The 22,046-nt window shown below is 39.2% G+C and overlaps 1 protein-coding gene across 1 annotated transcript in view; it reads right to left on the reverse strand.

Moving 5' to 3' along the window:
• The window catches only part of LOC118421150 (hemicentin-1-like), a 53,986-nt gene that overhangs the window by 14,517 nt on the left and 17,423 nt on the right, over positions 1-22,046 (reverse strand). Inside the window, exons 6-31 of the mRNA XM_035828311.1 lie at positions 21,391-21,518; positions 20,538-20,673; positions 19,703-19,802; positions 19,028-19,197; positions 18,195-18,342; positions 17,352-17,488; positions 16,574-16,752; positions 15,820-15,907; positions 14,765-14,886; positions 13,760-13,910; positions 12,897-13,175; positions 11,981-12,250; positions 10,935-11,222; positions 10,354-10,530; positions 8,966-9,073; positions 7,818-8,147; positions 7,150-7,216; positions 6,625-6,699; positions 6,052-6,152; positions 5,578-5,630; positions 5,155-5,229; positions 3,963-4,109; positions 3,344-3,431; positions 1,765-1,889; positions 1,354-1,448; positions 432-578 (exon numbers count right to left, since the gene is read on the reverse strand). Of these exons, the coding sequence (XP_035684204.1) occupies positions 432-578; positions 1,354-1,448; positions 1,765-1,889; positions 3,344-3,431; positions 3,963-4,109; positions 5,155-5,229; positions 5,578-5,630; positions 6,052-6,152; positions 6,625-6,699; positions 7,150-7,216; positions 7,818-8,147; positions 8,966-9,073; positions 10,354-10,530; positions 10,935-11,222; positions 11,981-12,250; positions 12,897-13,175; positions 13,760-13,910; positions 14,765-14,886; positions 15,820-15,907; positions 16,574-16,752; positions 17,352-17,488; positions 18,195-18,342; positions 19,028-19,197; positions 19,703-19,802; positions 20,538-20,673; positions 21,391-21,518 (3,784 nt within the window). The remainder of the gene's footprint in view (positions 1-431; positions 579-1,353; positions 1,449-1,764; positions 1,890-3,343; positions 3,432-3,962; positions 4,110-5,154; positions 5,230-5,577; positions 5,631-6,051; positions 6,153-6,624; positions 6,700-7,149; positions 7,217-7,817; positions 8,148-8,965; positions 9,074-10,353; positions 10,531-10,934; positions 11,223-11,980; positions 12,251-12,896; positions 13,176-13,759; positions 13,911-14,764; positions 14,887-15,819; positions 15,908-16,573; positions 16,753-17,351; positions 17,489-18,194; positions 18,343-19,027; positions 19,198-19,702; positions 19,803-20,537; positions 20,674-21,390; positions 21,519-22,046) is intronic.

The following is a 22,046-nucleotide window of genomic DNA, read 5'->3' on the forward strand; positions in this document are numbered from 1 at the left end:
GGCACGGCTGATTATACCACATCAATGTATCAAAAGCTCTAATGGCAACATACACTGTATCTGTATCGTAGGCGATCGTATCTTGCGGACAAGAAGACCCCGAAGTCGCCCCACCAGCAGTTCTCGTTACTGCAGCATGGCTTTGGTGGCGTGGAAGGCTGGGGGAACAGAGGGGACCGCTTTGAGCTGGAGTACCACCCCCCTCCCAACATGATCAAGTGAGGCAACCTCATTATTACAATCAATCCTAGCTTAGCATCCTTGAACTGAACTTGATCATAATGTAAAATATGCCAGGAATCCTGCATATGGTACTCTCCCTGAACAAGGTCGAGTCAATGAGGTATAATTCCAAACATATTTTACATTATCATCAAGTTAAGTTCAAGGATGCTAAGCTAGGATTGATTGTAATAATGAGGTTGCCTCACTTGATCATGTTGGGAGGGGGGTGGTACTCCAGCTCAAAGCGGTCCCCTCTGTTCCCCCAGCCTTCCACGCCACCAAAGCCATGCTGCAGTAACGAGAACTGCTGGTGGGGCGACTTCGGGGTCTTCTTGTCCGCAAAATACGATCTCCTACGATACAGATACAATGTATGTTGCCATTAGAGCTTTTGATACATTGATGTGGTATAATCAGCCGTGCTTTGGGCTCAGGCCCAAGAGGTCCCCAGTTCAAAACCTGCCATGTCACCGATCTTGTACCCACTGTAATAACTTTCCTCACTTCACTCAGGTGAAAAATGAGCACCTAGCTTCGGCTAGGGTCGTCCCTTAGATAGTACCTTAAATGGAGGTCCTATGTTTGAGAAGAGCCACACCTAAAGTATGTTAAAAAACCCACTGCACTTATTGAAAAGAGTAGGGGTCCTTCTCGGTGTGAATGGATCAAAACTTACAGTCTGGTCTCGGACTGATATCTTGCAAACTTAAGGTGATAATCACCTGCATGTTATGTGAATCCTTTCACAAATGTGATAAAATTGAATAAAATGACATAAGCAGGGTTGGACAAGTTATCTAAAAATCATTTGTCCTATCTGGCAAGCACATAAAAATTTTACTTGCCCGAACCAATTTTTCACTTGCCCAAAATTCAAATGTCACTGTTACTAGTATATGCATTTTCACTTCCAGCAATGGAATTCTCTGTTGACCATTGTTTGATGTCATGACTGTAAAAAGTAACAAGTATATCAAGATTACACTCAGTCAATGGAAAAATCTTACTTGCCCGATCGGGCAAGTGGTGTGGATCATGCACTTGCCCGAACAGCACTTTCACTTGCCCTGGACAATAGGGCTAGTGGACTTGTCCAACCCTGATAAGATAGAAAATCTAGTGTCTCACCAGACAGTGATGGATATGAAGATACAGCTGAGGAACACGATGGTGCCGACAACAGTTCCCACCAGGACACCCACATCTATGTCATCGTCCTGGGCCTGGCAAGTCAATACAATGAGCCGTGAATACTTTCATCATGTGTGTATTATTAATAAAAGTATAAATTTCACTGTTACTGTCAGAGTGTTACTGCTTTTCAATATCCATTTAGTGTAGTATTATAGAAGCAAAAGATCTGGTGGTACTTACATTTTGTTAGCCCATCCAACAGGTTAATCTTCTGTGTTGGAGTTAATAACTGTCATTCAACATGAACAAATCGCTTACTTCGTATTTTCGGAAAAGTGCACATAGCATATGTGTTGTTTTTGTACGTGTGTGCAAGTGCGTGTTCCCTAAAATGTAAATACCTACCACGACTTTGTTATCGAGTTCTGTGTCTGGAGTTGGGGTATGCGGGGTAGTTGTCGGCTTCCATGGGACATGGACGGTCACGCGATATTTCACTTTCTTCTCAACGATCACTGTCCTTGTTTCCACTGAGAAGAGAAATATCAGACCAAACATCAAGTCAATATGGTTAGGCATTTGAAGTATCAAAGGTGAGAAACCTCAGTACTTGGTACCTGGCTTTGTAAATCTGGATACAGTGATTCCAGTCTGTGGCAAATCCAGATTAGTGAAGTTGGGTATGAACGATCTGATTACAGGAGCCAAGGCCACACCAATTTAATTCCTTGGTTCACGGATTCGCTCGCTCCAATTTTTTGGAAAAAAAAATAAAAATAAAAATCACCATTCAGCAAATTTTCACCATTAATGAAACCATTCACCAACTTTCTGGTGTATCAAATTGGCCTTTATATCATAAGCTCCTTAAAAATGTGGGTATTATTATTGCATTTTCATTCATGAAGAATGGGACAAACATAAAAACTGACACTACTTTTGTAATTTTCAACAAACAGGAACAGTTACTGTACAGTAATTGTGGTTTTGTACTTTTTTCAAGCTGAAAACATTTTATTCTTTATATTTTGGATTAGCCCTTACCTTTACCCCAACCATTTTACAATTTTTATTTTTTATTTCGCCCTTTCGCTCCATATTTTTTATGAAAAAATCCGTGAACCAAGAAATTAAATTGGTGTGGCCCAAGGCCTGAAAAAAATGATTTCGTTCAACCCATCTTACAGAAAAGGTTTGACCTGATATTTTGGTAGAGGGGGTCCATCTGCATCACACATGATGATTTTTTTGTTCAAATTGTGGTATCACGCTCCTGCTAGCGCTGATTAAAGATGATTAATGGCCTGCGGGTATACTTTTAAGCGGGAGGGACCAAAATCTAAACATCAATATTTTTTCCTGAAAATTGATACACTGGCACAACTTGACACGAGGATCACAAAAATGTGAATATTTTTTTGCTATCTCATATTGTTCAGTCGTCACGGGTCATTAAACTGCATTTATTCCATAATAAATCATGCATATATGAGTGGATGCACTGTATCATTCCCAGAATATTGGTCTTTGAATTATGAGTATAACTAACTTCTATAAGGAAATATGAATGTTTAAAGAATTATTACTGTTGCCATGGCCATTGCTAAGGACGCTTTTCTGGGCACTTCCAAGACATGGCGCGTCAACTTGGCTGCCTGAAATCTACTTTTTTGTTGGTTTTGAATCTGTTTGTGCTTCAATAGACTTTTATGAAGTATTTGATAAAAATATTCTTGTTGATTTTTTATGTTTTTCGTAATTTTTGGTTAAAAATGTCATTTTTTTGCATAAAACCGTTGCTAAGGCAGCTACAAGGATGGTCTGGCGTGTAAACCTGACAAAACCTACCTTGAATTAGGTTTTGTATTTGTATTACTGCTAAAGTCTTATTTGTTTTCACTTAAATAAAGAAGTATTTAACATGTAATAACAATATTTGTATTAAATCTTATGTTAAGTGTGGCAGAATACGTCTGTGACTGACCTGGTTTGGGGGGCGTTGGTTCCGGAGGTGGTATGTACACCAATCCATACCAGTTTTCAGCAAACTTCACAGTAAGCGGATCGCTTCTCTGTACATTCAAGTAAATGGAGGAATAAATACTTCATGAATGCAGTGATTTTCCCTTCTATTGTATAACTATTGATGTGCTTAGAAGCAAAATATGGAATAATCACAGCATTTAAAGCAACAGAAACTATAATCAAATTCTTACATCACAATGTAAATTAGATATTTGGCTCATCAAACTGCTCAAACTTACATGTACATGTAGTGGCCTTTCTCTATACACATTAACCACCTTTGCATTGAAAATGTTAAGGTATTCAAACTTCAAATAAAAGAAAACTATCAAAACTAAACAAAGTGTTATTGACGTAAAATAATGCCCTATCAGTGAACTACTTTCCATTCTAAAAGCTTTCACCACTCAATTTTTAAAGCTCACTTTTCATTTACTGTGAATTTACATGCATTTACAGCATTTCAATATTCTTTTTAACCAAATATTGGATACTACAAATATACTGCAATGAACTACTTATGCTACTATTAGACTTCTGTTTGCAGTCTCTTGTCCTAAAGAAAAATGTTACCAAACCTTTCTTTGTTTCAAGTCCTTTGCAAGCATTGAATAGGATGGCTCCAACCTGCCCTGCTCCACAGGGGCTAGGTCAAAGGTCACCATACCCCTGTAGACTCGTAGGTACTCCACCCTGTTGATGGATATCTTCAGTTGGTCTGCAAGCTGAAGTTGGGAAATGGGGAGGGGGCATGTTAGCGTTGAATCTCATTTAACCTTTCCAAACTCTGGTGCCATGATTTTTAAAAAACTTTCCTTATGAGAGCATAATCTGGCAGTAACAAATTGGGCCTCGATAGGAATTAGATATTAGACCTACATGTATTTAAAAAAAAGAAAAGGTACCTTTTTGGTCATTTTCTATATTATGTATACACTGCAAAGAATGTATAAATATGACGTGTTGTGTCGTGAGGATGTCTTGAAATATGCACACTTCCCATCGCCACTTGACTTGTCTGCCATTTTTGTCCAACTTACTGATGAACCAAGGAATGTGCTAAAATGCATTTAATGGTTTGCTTGAATTGTTTCTGAAGATTGTTGGGTAGCCTATATTAGAAGTATGTCTTTATAGGGCCTGGTAAATCAAATCAAATCAGATCAAATCAAATCAAAATTAATGTTATCTACACTTCCTTGTGTTAAAATGTGAAGAAACACAATTATGAGACCCAACATCAATTTTTGTTCCAATCTGCTCATGAAGTGAACATGGCCTTATGTCTCATCAGGGACGAAGAAAATAAGTAAGTAAGTATAAATACAAATAACAATCAATCATTCAGCACTATGGACAGACACAAAAGTGCTGTTACTGTATTATACTGATGGTAGTATTACAGATGTGAATCAGTTTCAATCAGGGCTGTTTCCAGGACCCTTGTCTTAGGGCAGACATTTGCTTCTTAGGATGGAAACAAAATTTTCACCCTATACGTTTTTAAAATCTGAATACCCTGACATTAAACTAATAAAAGAAGTGTTTTTAAGCATAAAATGAACAACAAGATCTTCTGTAAGACAGAAAATGCCCTAGTGTCAATGTCATTCTTAAAACATCATTGCCAGTGTGGATATCATTACTAATACAGCATTGTGTTAAAATGTGAAGAAACACAATTATGAGGCCCAACTTCAACGTTTGTTCCAATCTGCTCATGAAGTGAACATGGATTTTTGATCTACAAGTAATTCCACTCAATATTACCTGTTCTCTCAGTCTGGGGTAGAACTCGTTTGCAAACTCGTTTGCAAAATTTGTCATTGCCTCTTCTGCCTCAAACTAGAGAGAAGTCAAAAAGAAGGTTAACATCAAGTATGCAAGAAAAGAAAAAATAAACTAAAGATCTAATGATCTACATTTTGTAAATGATGAATTTTATAATAAGGCAATCAGAGATGGCAGACTTTCCCCCCTTATCCATGGATGCTGATTATAAAACTTAATTTTTCCAAGTCTCACAGACAAAAATAATTATAGTAGCACTGTATTAGGCTGCATGTATGCCAGTGAAAGGAGAATTTATACATCATGGTTCTGCAATGTAACATGTATAACCATGTAGAGATGGGAGGCGCCACAAGCTTTCTGAAACACTTGATCCAGGGTAAGTTTCTACTGTAGACTTACACTCAACTGCTCACGTCGCATGAAACCATGGCCTGTATCCACTTCCTGGTTTCCTGAATAGGATTTCGAAAAGAGGAGAAAAATGTAATTTACCATGTAGCAAATAATTCATCAACTGAAAAATGACCAACTGATAAAGCGATTCCTTGTTGCTTACTAGAGTTGTTACAGATTTTTTTTTCATTAACCAAAGTTAAAATTTATTGTTTCAAACATTATCTTAAAAAATCAGTCTGGTATATTGCTGTTGTGGTATCATTTGGGCACATTATAGAAATCGCCTTTTTCTGTAGTTGTTATTACTATCTTAAAATTTCATATTTGCTCATATGCTCCATTTGTACAAAAATTTTAGAACTTAAACTAAACTTAAGGAACTATTTAAAAATGATATGGCCTAGAGCTAGTATATCATGATCCATTGTTTGAGACCATCTTGCTGATGATATAATATCATGTCGCAGAAATACTAACCTAGACGCCGAACCACAGCCACTCGTGATTGAGACTTTCCAAAGTTGTTGGACACTTCACAGTGGTACTGACCAATAGCATCAGGCACTGGCAGTAGGATTCTGTACAAGGGGTGTAAGGTCACATAAAGGTTTAAAGGCTTTAGCCTCCTAAGGCAGCCATTTGGGGAAAAAAATGGTAGAGGTTATGGGGTTAGGCAACATGGAGAAAGTTAACTAACGGTGTTGTATATTGGTTTAGAGCATGGATATTATGGCTAACTCTCTTTCTAACATGGAACATAATAGGTTTAAATTGTGCATGAGTTGCAAATAAAAAAGGCCTAATTTTTTTTTTCCTTTTTTTGTTGGACCGGTCCAGAAAAACTGGACCTGAAAAAAGATAAGTGGATAGGATTTTGGCCCGATTACAAAATGATCAGATTGTACTGGCGTTGTACTGAAATGGACCATTGTTTTGAGTATCGCCCCTTCACAAGACAAAGACAATTACATGTAGGTCCAGTTTGCAGGTCCAGACCTGGACCTAGTCCTCTGGACTGTATAATTAACTTAAGTTTCTAAATGTGCTAACCTTGTTCCTGTACCAATCTTCCTGCCTTTTCTCTTCCAGATGTAGCGAAGTGGACCTTCTCCTGTGGCATAACACCTACATGTACAGAGAACAACAGTCATCCTTCATGAATAGTTTCAGCTGATTGGTTAGGCCTACTGTCTCATTTCCAAACTGGGGCCTGGTCGGGCAGCTTTTGGGAACAAAAAGGATGATATAAAAGACTCAAAACTACACAAGATGTGAAAAGAATAGTGGTGGGCATTATTTGACAATGTGTATATTTTTTTGTAATAAGAAAATAATATAGCGGCTATACATTTTTTAATAACTTTTTTAATTTTCAACAAACACCCTTGCCATGCCCAGATTTGGAACTGTCTCCTAGCTGCAGGCGCAGTAGAACAGGTCAATTCAAGCTTAAGTCAGCAGATATTCATCATTCAGCAAAACAATGTAACACATTAACATTGCCAAAAACAATAAAAACATCAAGAGCAATTTCAACAAATCTGACGAAACTGTATTAATTGAATTGCTAATTACCTCATGATGATCTTCTTTGTGCCTGTGAAGACCACACTTTGAGGATGTTCAACTATTATAGGAGGACCTGTATATACATGTACATGCAGAATGGTAGAAAAGCAAGGTATTGCAAATTGCTCAAAAATTTAACCTCATCGTTTGAAATATAATGCTAGTTCACCTTTATCCGTTGGGTAACCTATATCCGTTACTTTTTGAAACAGGGTATTCGGGGATATCACACCAAAGGACGTTAGTTTCAAGTCGCAATATTTTCAGGATATTGCAGTTTTAAACTTATTACCAACTGTCGACTTGATGTGCCTAAATATCCTCTTTTTAAAAAGCAACGAATATAGGTTACCCAACGGATAAAGGTGAACTAGTATTACAGTGTATCCCTGCAAAAAACAAAATGTCCTTAGGTTCATAATACAGGGCAGAATAAGGGCACCTCAGTGTTTTATCCACCATAGTGAAGCTTAAGACAATTTGGAGATTATTGGGAATGAACCTAAGTAAAAAAAGCCTCCAGAAGTAAAAAAAATATGACTCAAGAAATTTACAAAAACGTATAGTTGCTTTTCTTATTGAAGGTTGCAGGTAGTATTCTGAGCCTTGTAAAAGTATGAAAATGTTTCAGCATGATTACATAAAAGTAGAGGGACAAAGTCTGCATCACTCACCGTGTACAGTCAGACTTGCCATGGCCCAGACCTTCCCTGCACTGCCTCCAGATGCTTCGCAAACGTAGATCCCATGGTCATGTCGGGTTACCCCCGTAATGGTCAGCTCTTCCCCGTCCCCCAGGCTTTGTCTGGCACGGTCAAACGGGAGTTCTTCTCGGCCCTGAGCGGTCAGGCCGTGTCTGTAGGGGTTGAACGGGACGGCCATCCCAGGTTGGTAGGTCCAGGAGATTTTGGGGTCTGGCTGACCGTGAGCCTTGCAGCGGAACCTAGCCGTACCTCCTACGATCACACTCCTGTTGAAAGGCCCTTCGTAGATGACTGGAGCAACTAATAATAGTAACATATCATAAATCAGCTGTTGTGAATACGTTTATGAAGGTTGAACATCCTGGTAAACAATATTTGATGGCAATTCAATATTTCTATACATAATTACTTTAGAGTCACTCTTCTTCAGTGTTACTACAATGAACTGGCAGAACTATTCAATACAATACAAGTACATTTAAGTAGAAGAAAGTTGAGTATGTCAAGTCACTAATTAATAAGGATCGTATGCAAATGTTACCCAAATAATGTTTACACAGTTGATATGATAATATCATAAGACCATCATAACTGTGGTCCATAGGAGCTGTTGTCAATATTTAATAAACTGTTGCAGTAGTTAAAGAAGTCAACAATTTTAGAAACAAAATTCATATGTAAACATGGTAATTATATATGCATTAGAACTTCAAAATCGTAAAATCCTCTTGATGCCCACCCTCAAAAAAAAAAAAATTGCATTCCTTATGAAGTCTAAGTGGTCTGGAAGGTTGAACCAGTGACTGAACACACAGTACACTGAGTAACAAACATTGAATTCTAAATATTTGTTTTACTTTTACATTCTTATATTCTCTAGTTTGACTTTGGAAGTCTTTGCTCAGGGCTAGAAGTACAGTTTTCCATCTAGTTGTTCTATAGAGAACACATGACAGAAAAGATGGGAAACAAGGCATTTACAATATAATTGGCTGTCTGTTTTACATTTTTTTGGGGTTTGTTTTGTATCATGTATGATATGATTTGTTTTTTTTAAGAAACAAAAATTGAAGTGAGCAGTGGGGTCATCAATATAAGTGTAGCCTAAATAAGCGTACCCAGGATTTTGATGTCAATCCTGTCTTCTATGTAGCCAGCATCACTTGAGGCATTGCAGACATAAGTTCCCTTGTCATCCTTTGTTACCTTAGTCAAGATCAGATCTCCTGAAAACAAGAAAATATCAACGGTAAAGTTTCTTCTTGATATGTGAGGATATTAAAAAAAGTTAAACTCATAATTAGGGAATACTGCATTATGTCAGCAACATTGCAAATATTGTTGTCAATGATATGATGTTATATACTCCATTTTAGATGATATGCAAGTTATCCTACACCATGTACATATAAATGTTCTTTTTATGTATTGTCTATGTGTTTGTCAGCAGGGCTTGCCCTTTGTAATAGCCGTAGGCTAGTTGGGCAGCCCTGGCTGTGTGTTCTGTACAGCCAAACCAATAAATAAATAAAAAAATATGTCAGCACCAGGGACAGCAACGTTAGTTTGACAAATACTGTGGTCTATAAATCTGCACCGGGGACTGCACTGCCAATGCTACTCAGTACAGTGGAGGCCAGTTAATTGCAAGTCGGATAAACGCACACTTCGGTAAATTGCACGGAATACCCAAACCCCGTGGCGGTGCAGTCCAACTGGGTAACGTTGCATTATCGCACACGCCGGATAATTGCACGGAATTTGCTGGCAAATTGGGTGACTGTGCAATTAAACGGCTTCCACTGTACTAGGAAGACACTAAGAATGATAGCAAGCACCAAAAAATAGGAGTCTGAGTTTTATTTACAGCAGTGTAGAAGTCATTCAGCACCAGGGACAGCACTGGAAACTTTAATCAACACCAAGGGCAGCACTGTAAATGCTATTCAGCACCAAGGACAGCACTGTAAATGTTATTCAGCACCAAGGACAGCACTGTAAATGTTATTCAGCACCAAGGACAGCACTGTAAATGCTATTCAGCACCAAGGACAGCACTGTAAATGCTATCAGCACCAAGGACAGCACTGTAAATTCTATTCAGCACCAAGGACAGCACTGTAAATTCTATTCAGCACCAAGGACAGCACTGTAAATTCTAATCAGCACCAAGGACAGCACTGTAAATTCTATTCAGCACCAAGGACAGCACTGTAAATGTTATTCAGCACAAATTTAGAAATTTAGACCCTCTGAAACGCTATTTCCTGTATTTTGAGGTGTACATTTTACTGGTAGACTAAGCTGTTCGACAGCATCTGTTTTGTTGAAAAATTACACAAGATAAATAGTTTTTATCATATCTTACACATCAATTTTTGTCCGTCACAGAGGATTAAATGGGCAAATTCTTTTCCCGTCCCCAACTGCAAAATTTTCGTCCCCAACTGCAAAATAGAAGGACGGGCACTGGCTACAACCCTGTATAGATACATGTATACTCTACCTGTGACAGTGAACCGTTGATGATCAGACAGCCCCATGGGTCTCCCATCTGTCTCCCTGTACCACTTGATCAGTGGCGCGGGAAAACCAACAGCCTGACAACCCAACGTCACGTTCTTCTCATACACGAAGATCTCCTTGGTTTTGTAAGGCTCTCGCTTGGTGAACCTTGGTGCCACTAGGGTAGAAATACATGTGAAGTCACTGTAAATGAGATTTTTTTCTTTCCTTATATGGAAAGAATTAAGTGTGTGCGGCAGTGTTGTGTTCTCAATAGAACCATTAGTAGTAATATATTGTCCAGTAATGGAAACCCCACCGCCTTGGTAGACAGCAAGTTGGAAACCACCTAGTACTAGCAACTGGGCAAAAGTGCTACAGACAGGTAGAAGAGTTGCTTTTGACAGAGCTAGCATGATAAACTGTCACTGACCTAAATGTATCTATACTCTATTGATTACATTTCTTGAGAAATATGCATTTAATTAGGGGTGTCAGTATTCCTGGGATGTCACCTTAAAATGCTCTGAAGCTATTCTCTAGGTATCATTAATTTTTAAACAACACTTCAGAATTCCTTACCCCAGACCACCAGTCCTGTCTTGGCCATATCAGAGCCTAGGCTGTTGGAGACCTCGCACATGTACAGACCCGTATCCTCCCACGTCACCGGGTGGATCTGAAGGACACCCTTCCTGTTCATGTGGTACTTCTGCCCGAGCACCTGCTGGTCAGGGACGTGGATTCTGCTCCTGTTGTGGAACCACTGGACTTCGGGAGGGGGGTAACCTTTGTGGAGACACTCCAGTACGACGCTGTGCCCCTCTTTCACAGGCCTGGGGTTTGAGATGGAAGTCACCACTGGCTTGCCTGGAGTTGAGATAATAAAATGAATGAATGAAGACTTATTGTACATACATTGCACAATGTATATACTCACTGGGTTAAGTACATGTTGCAACAAAAAAGATAGGTGACTGATACATATCATACATTCCTGTATACCATGTCAACCAAAGACAAAATTTAAATTCTACTTCTGGCTTCTTGGGATGGTGAAAATGTAGGAACAGATATGTTTTATAACAATAGAAGATTCATCTAAATTCTATGTTACCACTCAAATATCACCACCATACATGCGCATATCTAGCAGTCAAGATATCTAAACTGGAAGTCTCTGCAGCACTGCAAAAATCTGCTAGAGGGCCCAACATGTAATCATTCGAAGTTTTTACCAAGACCTACCGACATACCAATTATTTATACGAAACATCCATCTTATTGACACGGGATTTACAAAATGTATATGCAGTCAAATATATAAATATTTGAGTAGATAATATGTAAAACAATGCTGCCATATACCATGCATGATAGTTACTTAATATGGTCTAAGAATATTGTTATTGATAGTTTATAATCCTGTCCTTGTCAAATTCCATTTGATGTGTGTGTATTGTCCTTGTTTCTGTCAGTAGAGCTAGCCCTTTGTAATTGTGATAGCCACAGGCTAGTTGGGGAGCACTGGCTGTGTGTGCTGAACAACCAAAAAGAAAGAAAGTACACAGTCGCAAATTCCTCTTCCAAAAAAGATATAAATGTTCTTGGCGAAGGTTATTACTTACGGTTTATGCGGAGGGAGGCTGTACCTTCCCTGCGCCCCACAGTGTTACTGGCGACACAAGTGTACCTTCCCTCGTGGTAGTACGACGCAAAGTGGATGACCAGCGAGCGTCCGTCCTGCGAGACATGGACACCCTTCCCCAGGGTAGGGGAGCCGTTCCACCGCCAGTGCAGTCTGGGAGTGGGGACGCCCCCAGCCTCACAGTAGAAGACCACGTTCTGGGTGTGGGTTACAGCTTGATCCAGAGGTGACCTCCTGAAATGTGCAGGCACTGTGGCAACAAGAAAGCATATAAAACAAACTGACCAGGGGCAAAGATAGGAATAGCATTTACTGTACGAGTGGTATGATGACAAAATGTGAGAAACTAAAAGATCTCCTTGTACAAAGAACAATAAATTTGATCATATGTGTCATTGAAGACGAGTAGAATGGCAAATGTAAAGACTCCAGTTAAAGAATGTAATGTGTGACAATGAGCTCTTTTTAGCAGGAGAATAAAATTTTGCTTTGTCGCCAATGTTTATCTGAGATGCTAGTGTTTGTGAAATTCGTGTTAAGCACCTTTCCCAAAGTCTACAGCTCAGACACACATTAAATTCAATAACAACCTGTTACATGTAGTTGGCCCATACTTATGTCATTTCCTTTTGCCTACAATAGCCAACAACAAATCAAAGACTGTGAGCACAGCTTGTCAGAACACAAGAGATCAAGACTGGAAGTTCCTTGCAGTACGATACAAATAAAATAAAGAAAGCAACAGAGGGGGGCAACAATCGTTTCTTCCTTTCGTCAAGGACAATATACAAAACCCCTACCATAATAAAAACGTAAATACGGCATCTGGAGTCAAACGCACAGATACATGAATACACACAGCATCTTGAATGAATAAATGAAACAGAAAAGCTCACCATGCACTGTCAGGTAGGCAGATGCCGTGTCGTTCCCCACCCCATTGTCAGCGGTACAACTGTACCACCCAACATCAGCCAGGTCTACAGCCTTCACCACGAGTGTACCCGTCTCCTCAATCTGGTACTTGGAACCATGTGACGATGCATCGATGGTCATGTTCTGGAACGTCCAGGTAACATCTGGGAGAGGGAAGCCGACTGCCCCACAGGGAAACTCGGCGGTTTGCCCCTTCAAAAGGGTGAGGTTGCTAGGCGGGACAGTGATGTTGCTAGGAGCTGAAACAAGATGATTTTTTTTATGGGTCATTAGAAATATTTGAATAGAAGAAAGGTAAGCTAAATATTGCCTGTCAGTGAGTAACATCATCATTACATTTGTGAGGAATCTTGTTCTTGACTGTGTGTATTCACAAAGTTTTAAATCAGAATTTACTTAGCTGAGGGAATAATCTAGGAAAATCACTGTCAAATTTGAATTCATATTAGCTGTGTCACTAAGCAGTATTGCATTTATGTCATGCCCACCCAAATAAAGTACAAATTTCAATGTGAAATGTGACAGGAGTTGAGAAAATTAAGAGTCCTGAAATGAACATTGTAATAATATTGATTTCAACGTCTTTATCAAATTTTGACAGTAACAAAAGCAGCACACAAGACACATTTACAAAATGTAAATCATTCAATGGAATACAGCTTAAATACCATTTTAAAACCCCTGGGATAACATGAATATGGACCCATCTGTTTTGAACTTCAACAACAACATCCTAGCTCAGATATGACAAGATACAGAATGGTCAAGAACACCCAACTTATCAATAGTTATCATAGCCAAGGTATAGTATAATAGGTCTTACTGAGGATGTTCAGCCTTGCCATGGTAGTGACATTCCCAGCTGCATTGCTGGCAGTACACTGGTATATCCCTTCATCCTGGTACCCAGCATTCACAACCCACAGGTCACCAGTTGAGGACTGGTTTGGATGGAGTTGTCCAGATCCTGGTGTCTGCACAGAAAAAAAGGGGATGCTACTTGTTCAATAATATGTGAATATGAATCCAAAGATAATCTGTACTTAATATGAGGCATTTATAAATAACCTGGAAGCACATGTATGGACGTGTCAAATATCCAGATGCAGAGACATTCTTGTAAAAGGCAACACTAAGAGTTTATGGAGGTTACAAGATGCAAAATGCAGTGGAGGAGGATAGAGAACAACTGAATGAAGCTGCAGAATGTTTCCATGTAAGATGCAGAAAACAGTGAATGATGATAATACAAGAATGGCAAAATGCAGTGGAGGAGGATAGAGAAAAACTGAATGGAGCTGCAGAATGTTTCCACGTAAGATGCAGAAAACAGTGAATGATGATAATACAAGAATGGCAAAATGCAGTGGAGGAGGATAGAGAAAAACTGAATGGAGCTGCAGAATGTTTCCATGTAAGATGCAGAAAACAGTGAATGATGATGAGCTTTCTTTAGCAGGATTGATAGTAACCTGTTTCTCAGCACCAAGGACAGCACTATGAAGGTTATTCTACACAAAGAGCAGAACATTTAATGTCATTTGGCACTAATGTTAAGCACAGGACTGTTACTGTTGTTCAACGCCAACAACAGAGGGCACAGTCACAGATAGTAAAATATAATTAAAGTTAATCAGACTTAGTCCAGTACTGCTTTTACAGTAACATTAATATGCACTACTTCCAACTTTTCAAGTCTTATTATTTCTGAGGAAAAAAAACCATAAAGATTTGTAGATGAAGCCTTTGATAAGTTGAAATACTGCAGGTAGTTAAAACCTGTATTTTGTGTCTGGAATACACAGTGAAACAGTTTACCACACCATACCTTAGGATGGAATGTCCATGAGATCCGTGGAGTAGGCACCCCTGTAGCGTTGCATGAGAAGTAGGTGGTATCACCAGGGAACACCTCTACATCTGATGGATGGACGATAAACCTGGGGGGAGCTAAAGGGAAAGAAAGACCGTTACTATTAGAATGATGATGTGGACTGGTGAAACATACAGTCATGGGAGAGAGAGAGAGAATGGTTTATTCATTTCACGACCAACTTGCGGCTCGAAAGCCGAATTATCAGGCTTGTTTACATTGAGTATCGCACCTTATTGCTACTCACAAGACCGTATTGTACAATTATATCATAAACAATACAATAAGACGTGTGGCATAATGGATAAATATTGCAGATTCGAGTGCAATGTCTAAAAGGCAAATTAAAATAGGGTTAAAACTATACATATTAAAAGTCTGATCATGCTAAAACTGGTTGACTTGACCTATATACAACGTTAGCTAAAAACAGATTGTCCTGATTCCTGGTGGAGTGTATACATAGAGTCTACAGTTCGTTCAATGATTTGATCATTGCCGGTATAGCGCTGATTAAGTAGCGGTTAGTCCCGGTAGGTTGTTGGTATCGCGCATGTTCTTCAACATTGAACAAAGGAGGCATTAAACGTGGAGCACCGAATAGTTGTACATATTTCTATTAGAGTTGGGCAAGAAGACTTCATCGACTACAATGGACAACCAAGAGACTCAGGCAGAGTTGACATAAAGAAAACTTTATCAATGGGCATTCAGTGCTCTGAAAGCAAAGGTAAGAGCTCTGGCTTCTTTTCAACATTGTTTTCAGGTGTTTTAGGAGTTTTCGTCTATTGCTGACGGGCTAAAAGGAAACAAGACAAAATAGAAAGTCTGACCAAAAAGCCCAGAAACATAAAATTCTGTCAGTGATGGATGCAAATTAAAGTTCTGAATTCTTCATTAGGTTAAGAATTTTGTAATCCAAAGGAAGAACTCTGTATGGCATAATTTGTACAAAATAAGTATCTCCATTTTAGCCAGCTATTGTATGTACTAGCTGTATCATTACTTACTGTGGACTGTGATGTACACAGATGCCTCTGACCAACCAACAAAGTTGGAAGCATTGCACTGGTACAAACCAGCATCTGCCAGTGTCACCTGTATGAAATAAAATGTCTCTAGGTTATGAACAGCAGTTATGAAAAATGTATTGTTTTGTAGACTATAGTAAAGATTTTACTGTGGGGTCGTGTGACGTAACAGCAGAGTGTTTGGCAGTCAGAACCAAGTGGTCCTGTGTTCAAATCTTGTCATGTCACCAAGCTTGTGCCCTTTATTTGCAAAGACACTTTACATGACCTTTCTCACTTTACTCAGATGGAAATACATTCTAAGGTTTAGTTAGGATATCCCATGGATAGAAATTTTAAAAACAAACAAGAGTTCCAGGGAAAGCCAGACCCAATGCGCCTCAAAGAACCTAGTAGTACTACTGTAACACCTTTCAAAAAAGATGTTCCAGGTCATTCTGTCTGGTTGGTAATTGAATGCAGTACATCTGTTTGGGGATTCTCAGAGGATCCTTAGTAAATCTTGCAATGAACTTACAAACAATTTACAATGGACCATAGTCCTCTTTTCACCCAGAGTACTAAGTCCAATGGTCTGAAAATGGAGTTACTCAGGAAGTACTTTTAATGATCGACTTAGTCCCTTGATTGGTGTGAAGGACTTACACAAGTAAGTCCACCTACAGTCTACAGTCATCCTATTTGTCTAAGGTCCATCATCTACATTACTCAACTGAAATCAACATGGCCTTACCTGCTCAATAGAGATCATGCCTGTTTCCTCCACCATCATTCCCTCCTTGTAGGTCAGAGGGTCACCTTGAAAGGTCCACGTGACCACGGAGTCAGGGTAGCCATCAGCCAGACATAGTATTTCTACAGGATCTCCTTGTAGGTAGGTCTCATTCTCAGAGGCGTACAGGGTCGGAGCAGCTGTGCAGAAAATAGTTATCATTATATGTTCAGAAGTACAGAATTGATATGTTTTAGGTAGTGGTGTGTACCAGTACGGTGTACTGATACAAAACCAGGTTTTCTTGTTGGACTGATCCAGAAAAAAACGACCTGAAAAAAACAGTGGCCTGGATGTTGGACAGATTAAAAAATGAACAGATTATACTGGCAGGCTTTCACATGTTTTATGGCTCACTGGTCCAGGAAAATAACAAGCAGGTAACAAGAGTGAAGTAGAGGAGAGTTGATAGTTAGTAGACTTTACCAAGCTTCTACAGTTAAACTTGGACTTGGCAGTTAGTGTTGTTTACATGATTCAGATACTAGTAGGATTTTATTGCCGATGGACGTCGGATACTCCACCAAACAGAATCCTTTTAACAAAAATGACCATTGTTCTGAGTATGACCCGTTCATAAGTTTTCACAGATAATTATGTCCAGGTTCAGGTTTTGACCTTGACCTGATCCTCTGGATCCAAATTTCCTGTACCGATAGCAACGCCTACCCATGGCCCATACAGTCTGAATTGCTAGGGGAACTTTCTTTATAAGAATTTTATTTAAGAATTTACTTACTGTATATCTTGAGCCATGCAGAAGCACTGTCCACCCCTGCTTCACTGTCAGCATAACATGTGTATACTCCCTCCGTGGAAGCATCTGCCTCCAACACAGTCAAATCACCACTTTCCTCCTCCATGTAGTACTGAGATCTGTACAAACCAACACAATAAGGATCTCTTAGTTTCTTGATGAAGGTTAGACATCAAGGTATCAGTAACAAGATAAGTAACAAATTCAAGAATCCTCAACTGTATATACAAATTTTGGAAATGGTCAGAAATTTCAATTACCTTTCATTAGTGACACTTTTTATTTATTCATTTAGTTTGCTGTGACCGTTCGCTACCAAAAAAGTGGATGCTAGCAAAACGTCTGACTATTTCCAAAATCCAGTTGCATGTTGTCTTGTAGATCTCTTGAATATAATTCAATCTAAGATATTCAAACTGTGCAAATACTATAATAAACAGGCGACACTATAATTCCGGACAGACATGCTAAATCCGGACTACCTCTCACTTTTCCAGCTTAGTTTGTTCAGGACAGTTGACATTCCTTATCATGACATAGAAGATGACAACAGTTACGTAGGTAACAGTGATAGCTCCCTTGGGACTGGTTCATTTCTGTAGATTTCTGCAGAATTCTGCAGATTTCTGCATAGAAATCTGCAGAAATCTGCAGCCTCTGCACAGAAATCTGCAGATTTCTGCACAGAAATGTAACTTAATAATATATTATCAATTTCTGTGCAATCAGTATTTGAAGCTTCTTGGTCATGGCATTGCATCTGAAAGTGTTCAAAAATACAATTTTACAACAGTAAAACGAATGATACAAGGAACAGTAAATTACCCATTGGCATTGATGGTGTAGATGTCAAAGCCATCCTTGTACCACCTGACCATAGGTGTGGGGATACCGGTTGCCAAACAAGCCCACTCCACGTTCTCACCAGGAAACACTGAAGTGTTCACTGGTGCAGCGTGGATTGTAGGTGGCACTGGTAACACAAATAGTATGCAAGACACACATTCAAAAATCATCAATCTATATTAAGTAAATTAACTCTTGAATAATCGTTACGGTGCTACAGATAACAGACACTTGGTCATTTTGCAAATTTATTGCATTGTGAATGATAAGTAGAAAGCTTGTGTATTGCTGTTTACAATATAATCTGTTTGTTGTGATAGCTTATTGATTAGTTCAGCACCAGGGCTTTACTTATTAAGTCAGAAGTTGCTTAGTGTTATATTTATTGCACATTGCTCTTTAAAATAGTAACCTATGTGTATGAGTCATGAGTGTTATGATCACACTTTTGTGCAATGAGCATTATGGCAAATTTTGTGGAAGAATATTCCCCCACCCCCCAAAAAATGCTAAAATTCCCCTGCAAATGTCATTGCATTGTCACGAAATTTAGGCACTTTGCACACTTACATTATCTTCACTCATCGAGTTGAAATAAAGGCACAAACAAACAAACAAACAAACAAACCCACAATTAGTTCAGATTGTTAGTCCAGCTTTGAAGTAAGATTAGGATTATGACAAGTATCATTAATGTAACGATTGATAAATAAGATTTCCAAAAATCGAACAGTATATGATTGACAAATTGGTTCAAATCTAATTTTTGGAACTTTTTATGTTGAGGATAGATTAAAGACTTAGTGTCTGACCTTGGACGAAGATACTGGCCCAGGCTTGTGCCATGCCAAAGTCGTTGTACGCCACACAGGCGTAGTCACCGGTGTCGTTGGCCTGTACGTCGTGGATAGTTAGATGGTTTCCAGTTGTCTCCACTCTGTCTCCACCCACCAGGGGGTTTCCATCCTTGTACCACTGCTGTCTATAAAAGTGGAAAATGAAACACACTTCATTAGCGGCTGATTGTACACACTATGAAGCTAAAAGAAACAGACTATTTGAAACAGTTGCCACAATTTCACTGAGCTTCTGCCATCTAGGAGATCACCAGTTTGAAAATACTATTTCTACCAAAAGCACAAAATCCAGTCATTATACAAAATGTGGAACAGCTCACTAACCACTGCCTTAAAGCCTAACATTAGTATACATTGTATGATATACTTCATTAGATGCTATAGTGTTATGTATCACACTACCTTATAGTCTCTTAGTCTTTGAGACTGTACAAATTGTCATTGAATTAGCCTTCAGGCATAATTTTGCAACTAAAACAAAACCATTTGATGTGAAGTCCTAAAAGAAACATCAACGAATGCTGCACCCAAACACTCACACAAACTATCTTTTTTCCCCCATCAGGAGAGAATAACAAATTCTGATACCTACTGCATCACTAAGCATTTAGTAACTACTCAATGACTTACTCTGGTGAGGGGTATCCTGATACATGACATGTCAGGGTCAGCTGGGACTGCCCAGCCTCAACCACATTATCAGCTGGAGACACTGCAGCACTGGGAGGGTCTGTAGGAAGGATGAAGACAGCATGCTTAAACAGCCCAATAAAATGCTAAAGCTTATTTATAACTAGACACATACTGGGACACTTTTCTCTTGTGATTCCATTGTATGACTGAAGGATACACATGTGAAACCCAATGGAAAACATAGCTAATATCCATGACCAATTGCTCCACCCACAGAAACACAAGGACCTGCCAGCCTGATGCCTGCTATACTCTCATGCTAGGAGTGATTGATTACCATACCATGAAACTCAAGAGAAACACATTGGAATCACAGTCTGTAATTGGCGATAAGGAAACCTTTCAGATATGTATCCTTCAAAGCAAACATTAGGAACCCTCTGACTAGGGAAAAAAGGAAGATACACACAGGAGATATCTCATCTTCTGCTGGGTGTTTTTTCTCGAGTGGTTCTCCTAAAAGTTTTGACTATTGAACTAAGCTTTGGAAATTGACCTCTGACCTCTGAAAAGAATCCGCCAAACAAGACTGATGCCCCTTACTTCTGGCATTTGCTTGCTAGACGTGTGCAGAGCTGCTACTTTGGGGTATACCCTATCCCAGTTATAAACGGCACTTAGTTGGTCTGGTCAAACGTAACCAGGGCACAGGTATGACATACGTGTTTGTATACTTTACTCAAATATGCCAACGTCCCTGCCTTGAATACAGCAAATGTGATATAAAAAGTGCAAACCTACAGCAACAACAATGACCAGCAAACAAACACACATTTAACGAGGAGTTCCATTTGTGTGCTGATGTCTCCTACAGGACTGGATGCCAGACAGGTGTAGTTCCCTTCATCCTCCCTCTGTACCAGGTCCAGGGCCAGGAGAGCTCCGTACATGTCACTCATCGATGTCACCTGTAAAAGAATAACAATCACGTGAAACTGTCATCAACTTCAAAATGTTGTTACCTGATGTAACAAAATATGCATTGTTACCTTTCTGTATACATGTATAAACTTATAAGACTCATTAGGACTTTAAATGATGTAAACTGTATACTTTGTATGACCCTTGCCACTTCCCTCATGATCTCAATGAAAAGCTAGCGGCATGTAGGCCAATTTGAGCTTTCATGAATAAACAAACAAAATATTGTTTCTGAACATAAAGATACTGATACGGGGGAGGGGGCTGAGGCACTAGAGACAGTATTTTCAGCACCAGGGACAATATCTTTGGCATAAAGGACAGTATTTTTGGCATTAGGGACAATGTTTTCCGAAACAGGGTCAGTCTTGTCAGCACCACGGACAGTATTTTCAGCACCATGGACAGCATTTTCCACACCTGTGACAGTATTTTCAATGCCAGGGACAGTATTTTTCCACACATGTGACAGTATTTTCAGCACCAGGGACAGTGTTTTTTCACACATGTGACAGTATTTTCAGCACCAGGTACAGTGTTTTTCCACACATGTGACAGTATTTTCAGCACCAGGGACAGTATTTTAGCACCAAGGACAGTACCTTTGGTATTAGGGACAGAATTTGTTGCATTAGTCAGAATGACTGGTCTGAATGCTTTTTTCAAATTCAGTTAAAAAGTAACTGTAACATAAGAAATGGTACCTCCTCAGACTTGAAGAGCCATGTCACAGCTGGAATGGGGTTTCCAGTGGCATTACACACAAACTGGAAGGATTCGTTCACAGCAACAGACACCCTCTGTGGAACCTTGATCGCAAACTCTGGAGGTTCTGAAATCAGAATTTAAAAAACATTAAAGGCAAGAGAAATTCATCTTCTAGGAGAACCTGATTTGAGTTTGAGTTGATCTGATGCAATGTCAGATAGAGTGTTCACCCTTAAATTCCAGGGGTAGCACTGGTTGAAACCCCACCCGTATCATATCAAAGACTAGAGTTCCACGACCCCATACCTTCGCCAAATGATCTTAGCTTTATAACTGGTGTATTAATTGTGGCTGTCATTAATCATACATAGAAGTTTGTCATTTACATGAATTATACGGGTTGATTATCTCCTCCACCCAAACAACGGACGTATACAATCTTTGTTCAAGAAGACTGTAGTCACATTTTGTGACAATCTATGCAAATGAGGATTATAATTCTGGTAATAGTTATTTTGCTTGGAATTGAGGTAGCAGGGATTGTCTACGGTTTTGGGGTGAATCGTTGGTAGGTTAAAAACAAGCTGGGGGTAAGTCGGGAGCCAAATTCGGCCATGTGTAACCTAGGCATAATGTTGAATGATGTCCTCCG

Source organism: Branchiostoma floridae, chromosome 8, assembly GCF_000003815.2.
Source record: "Branchiostoma floridae strain S238N-H82 chromosome 8, Bfl_VNyyK, whole genome shotgun sequence".
Lineage (NCBI taxonomy): Eukaryota > Metazoa > Chordata > Leptocardii > Amphioxiformes > Branchiostomatidae > Branchiostoma > Branchiostoma floridae.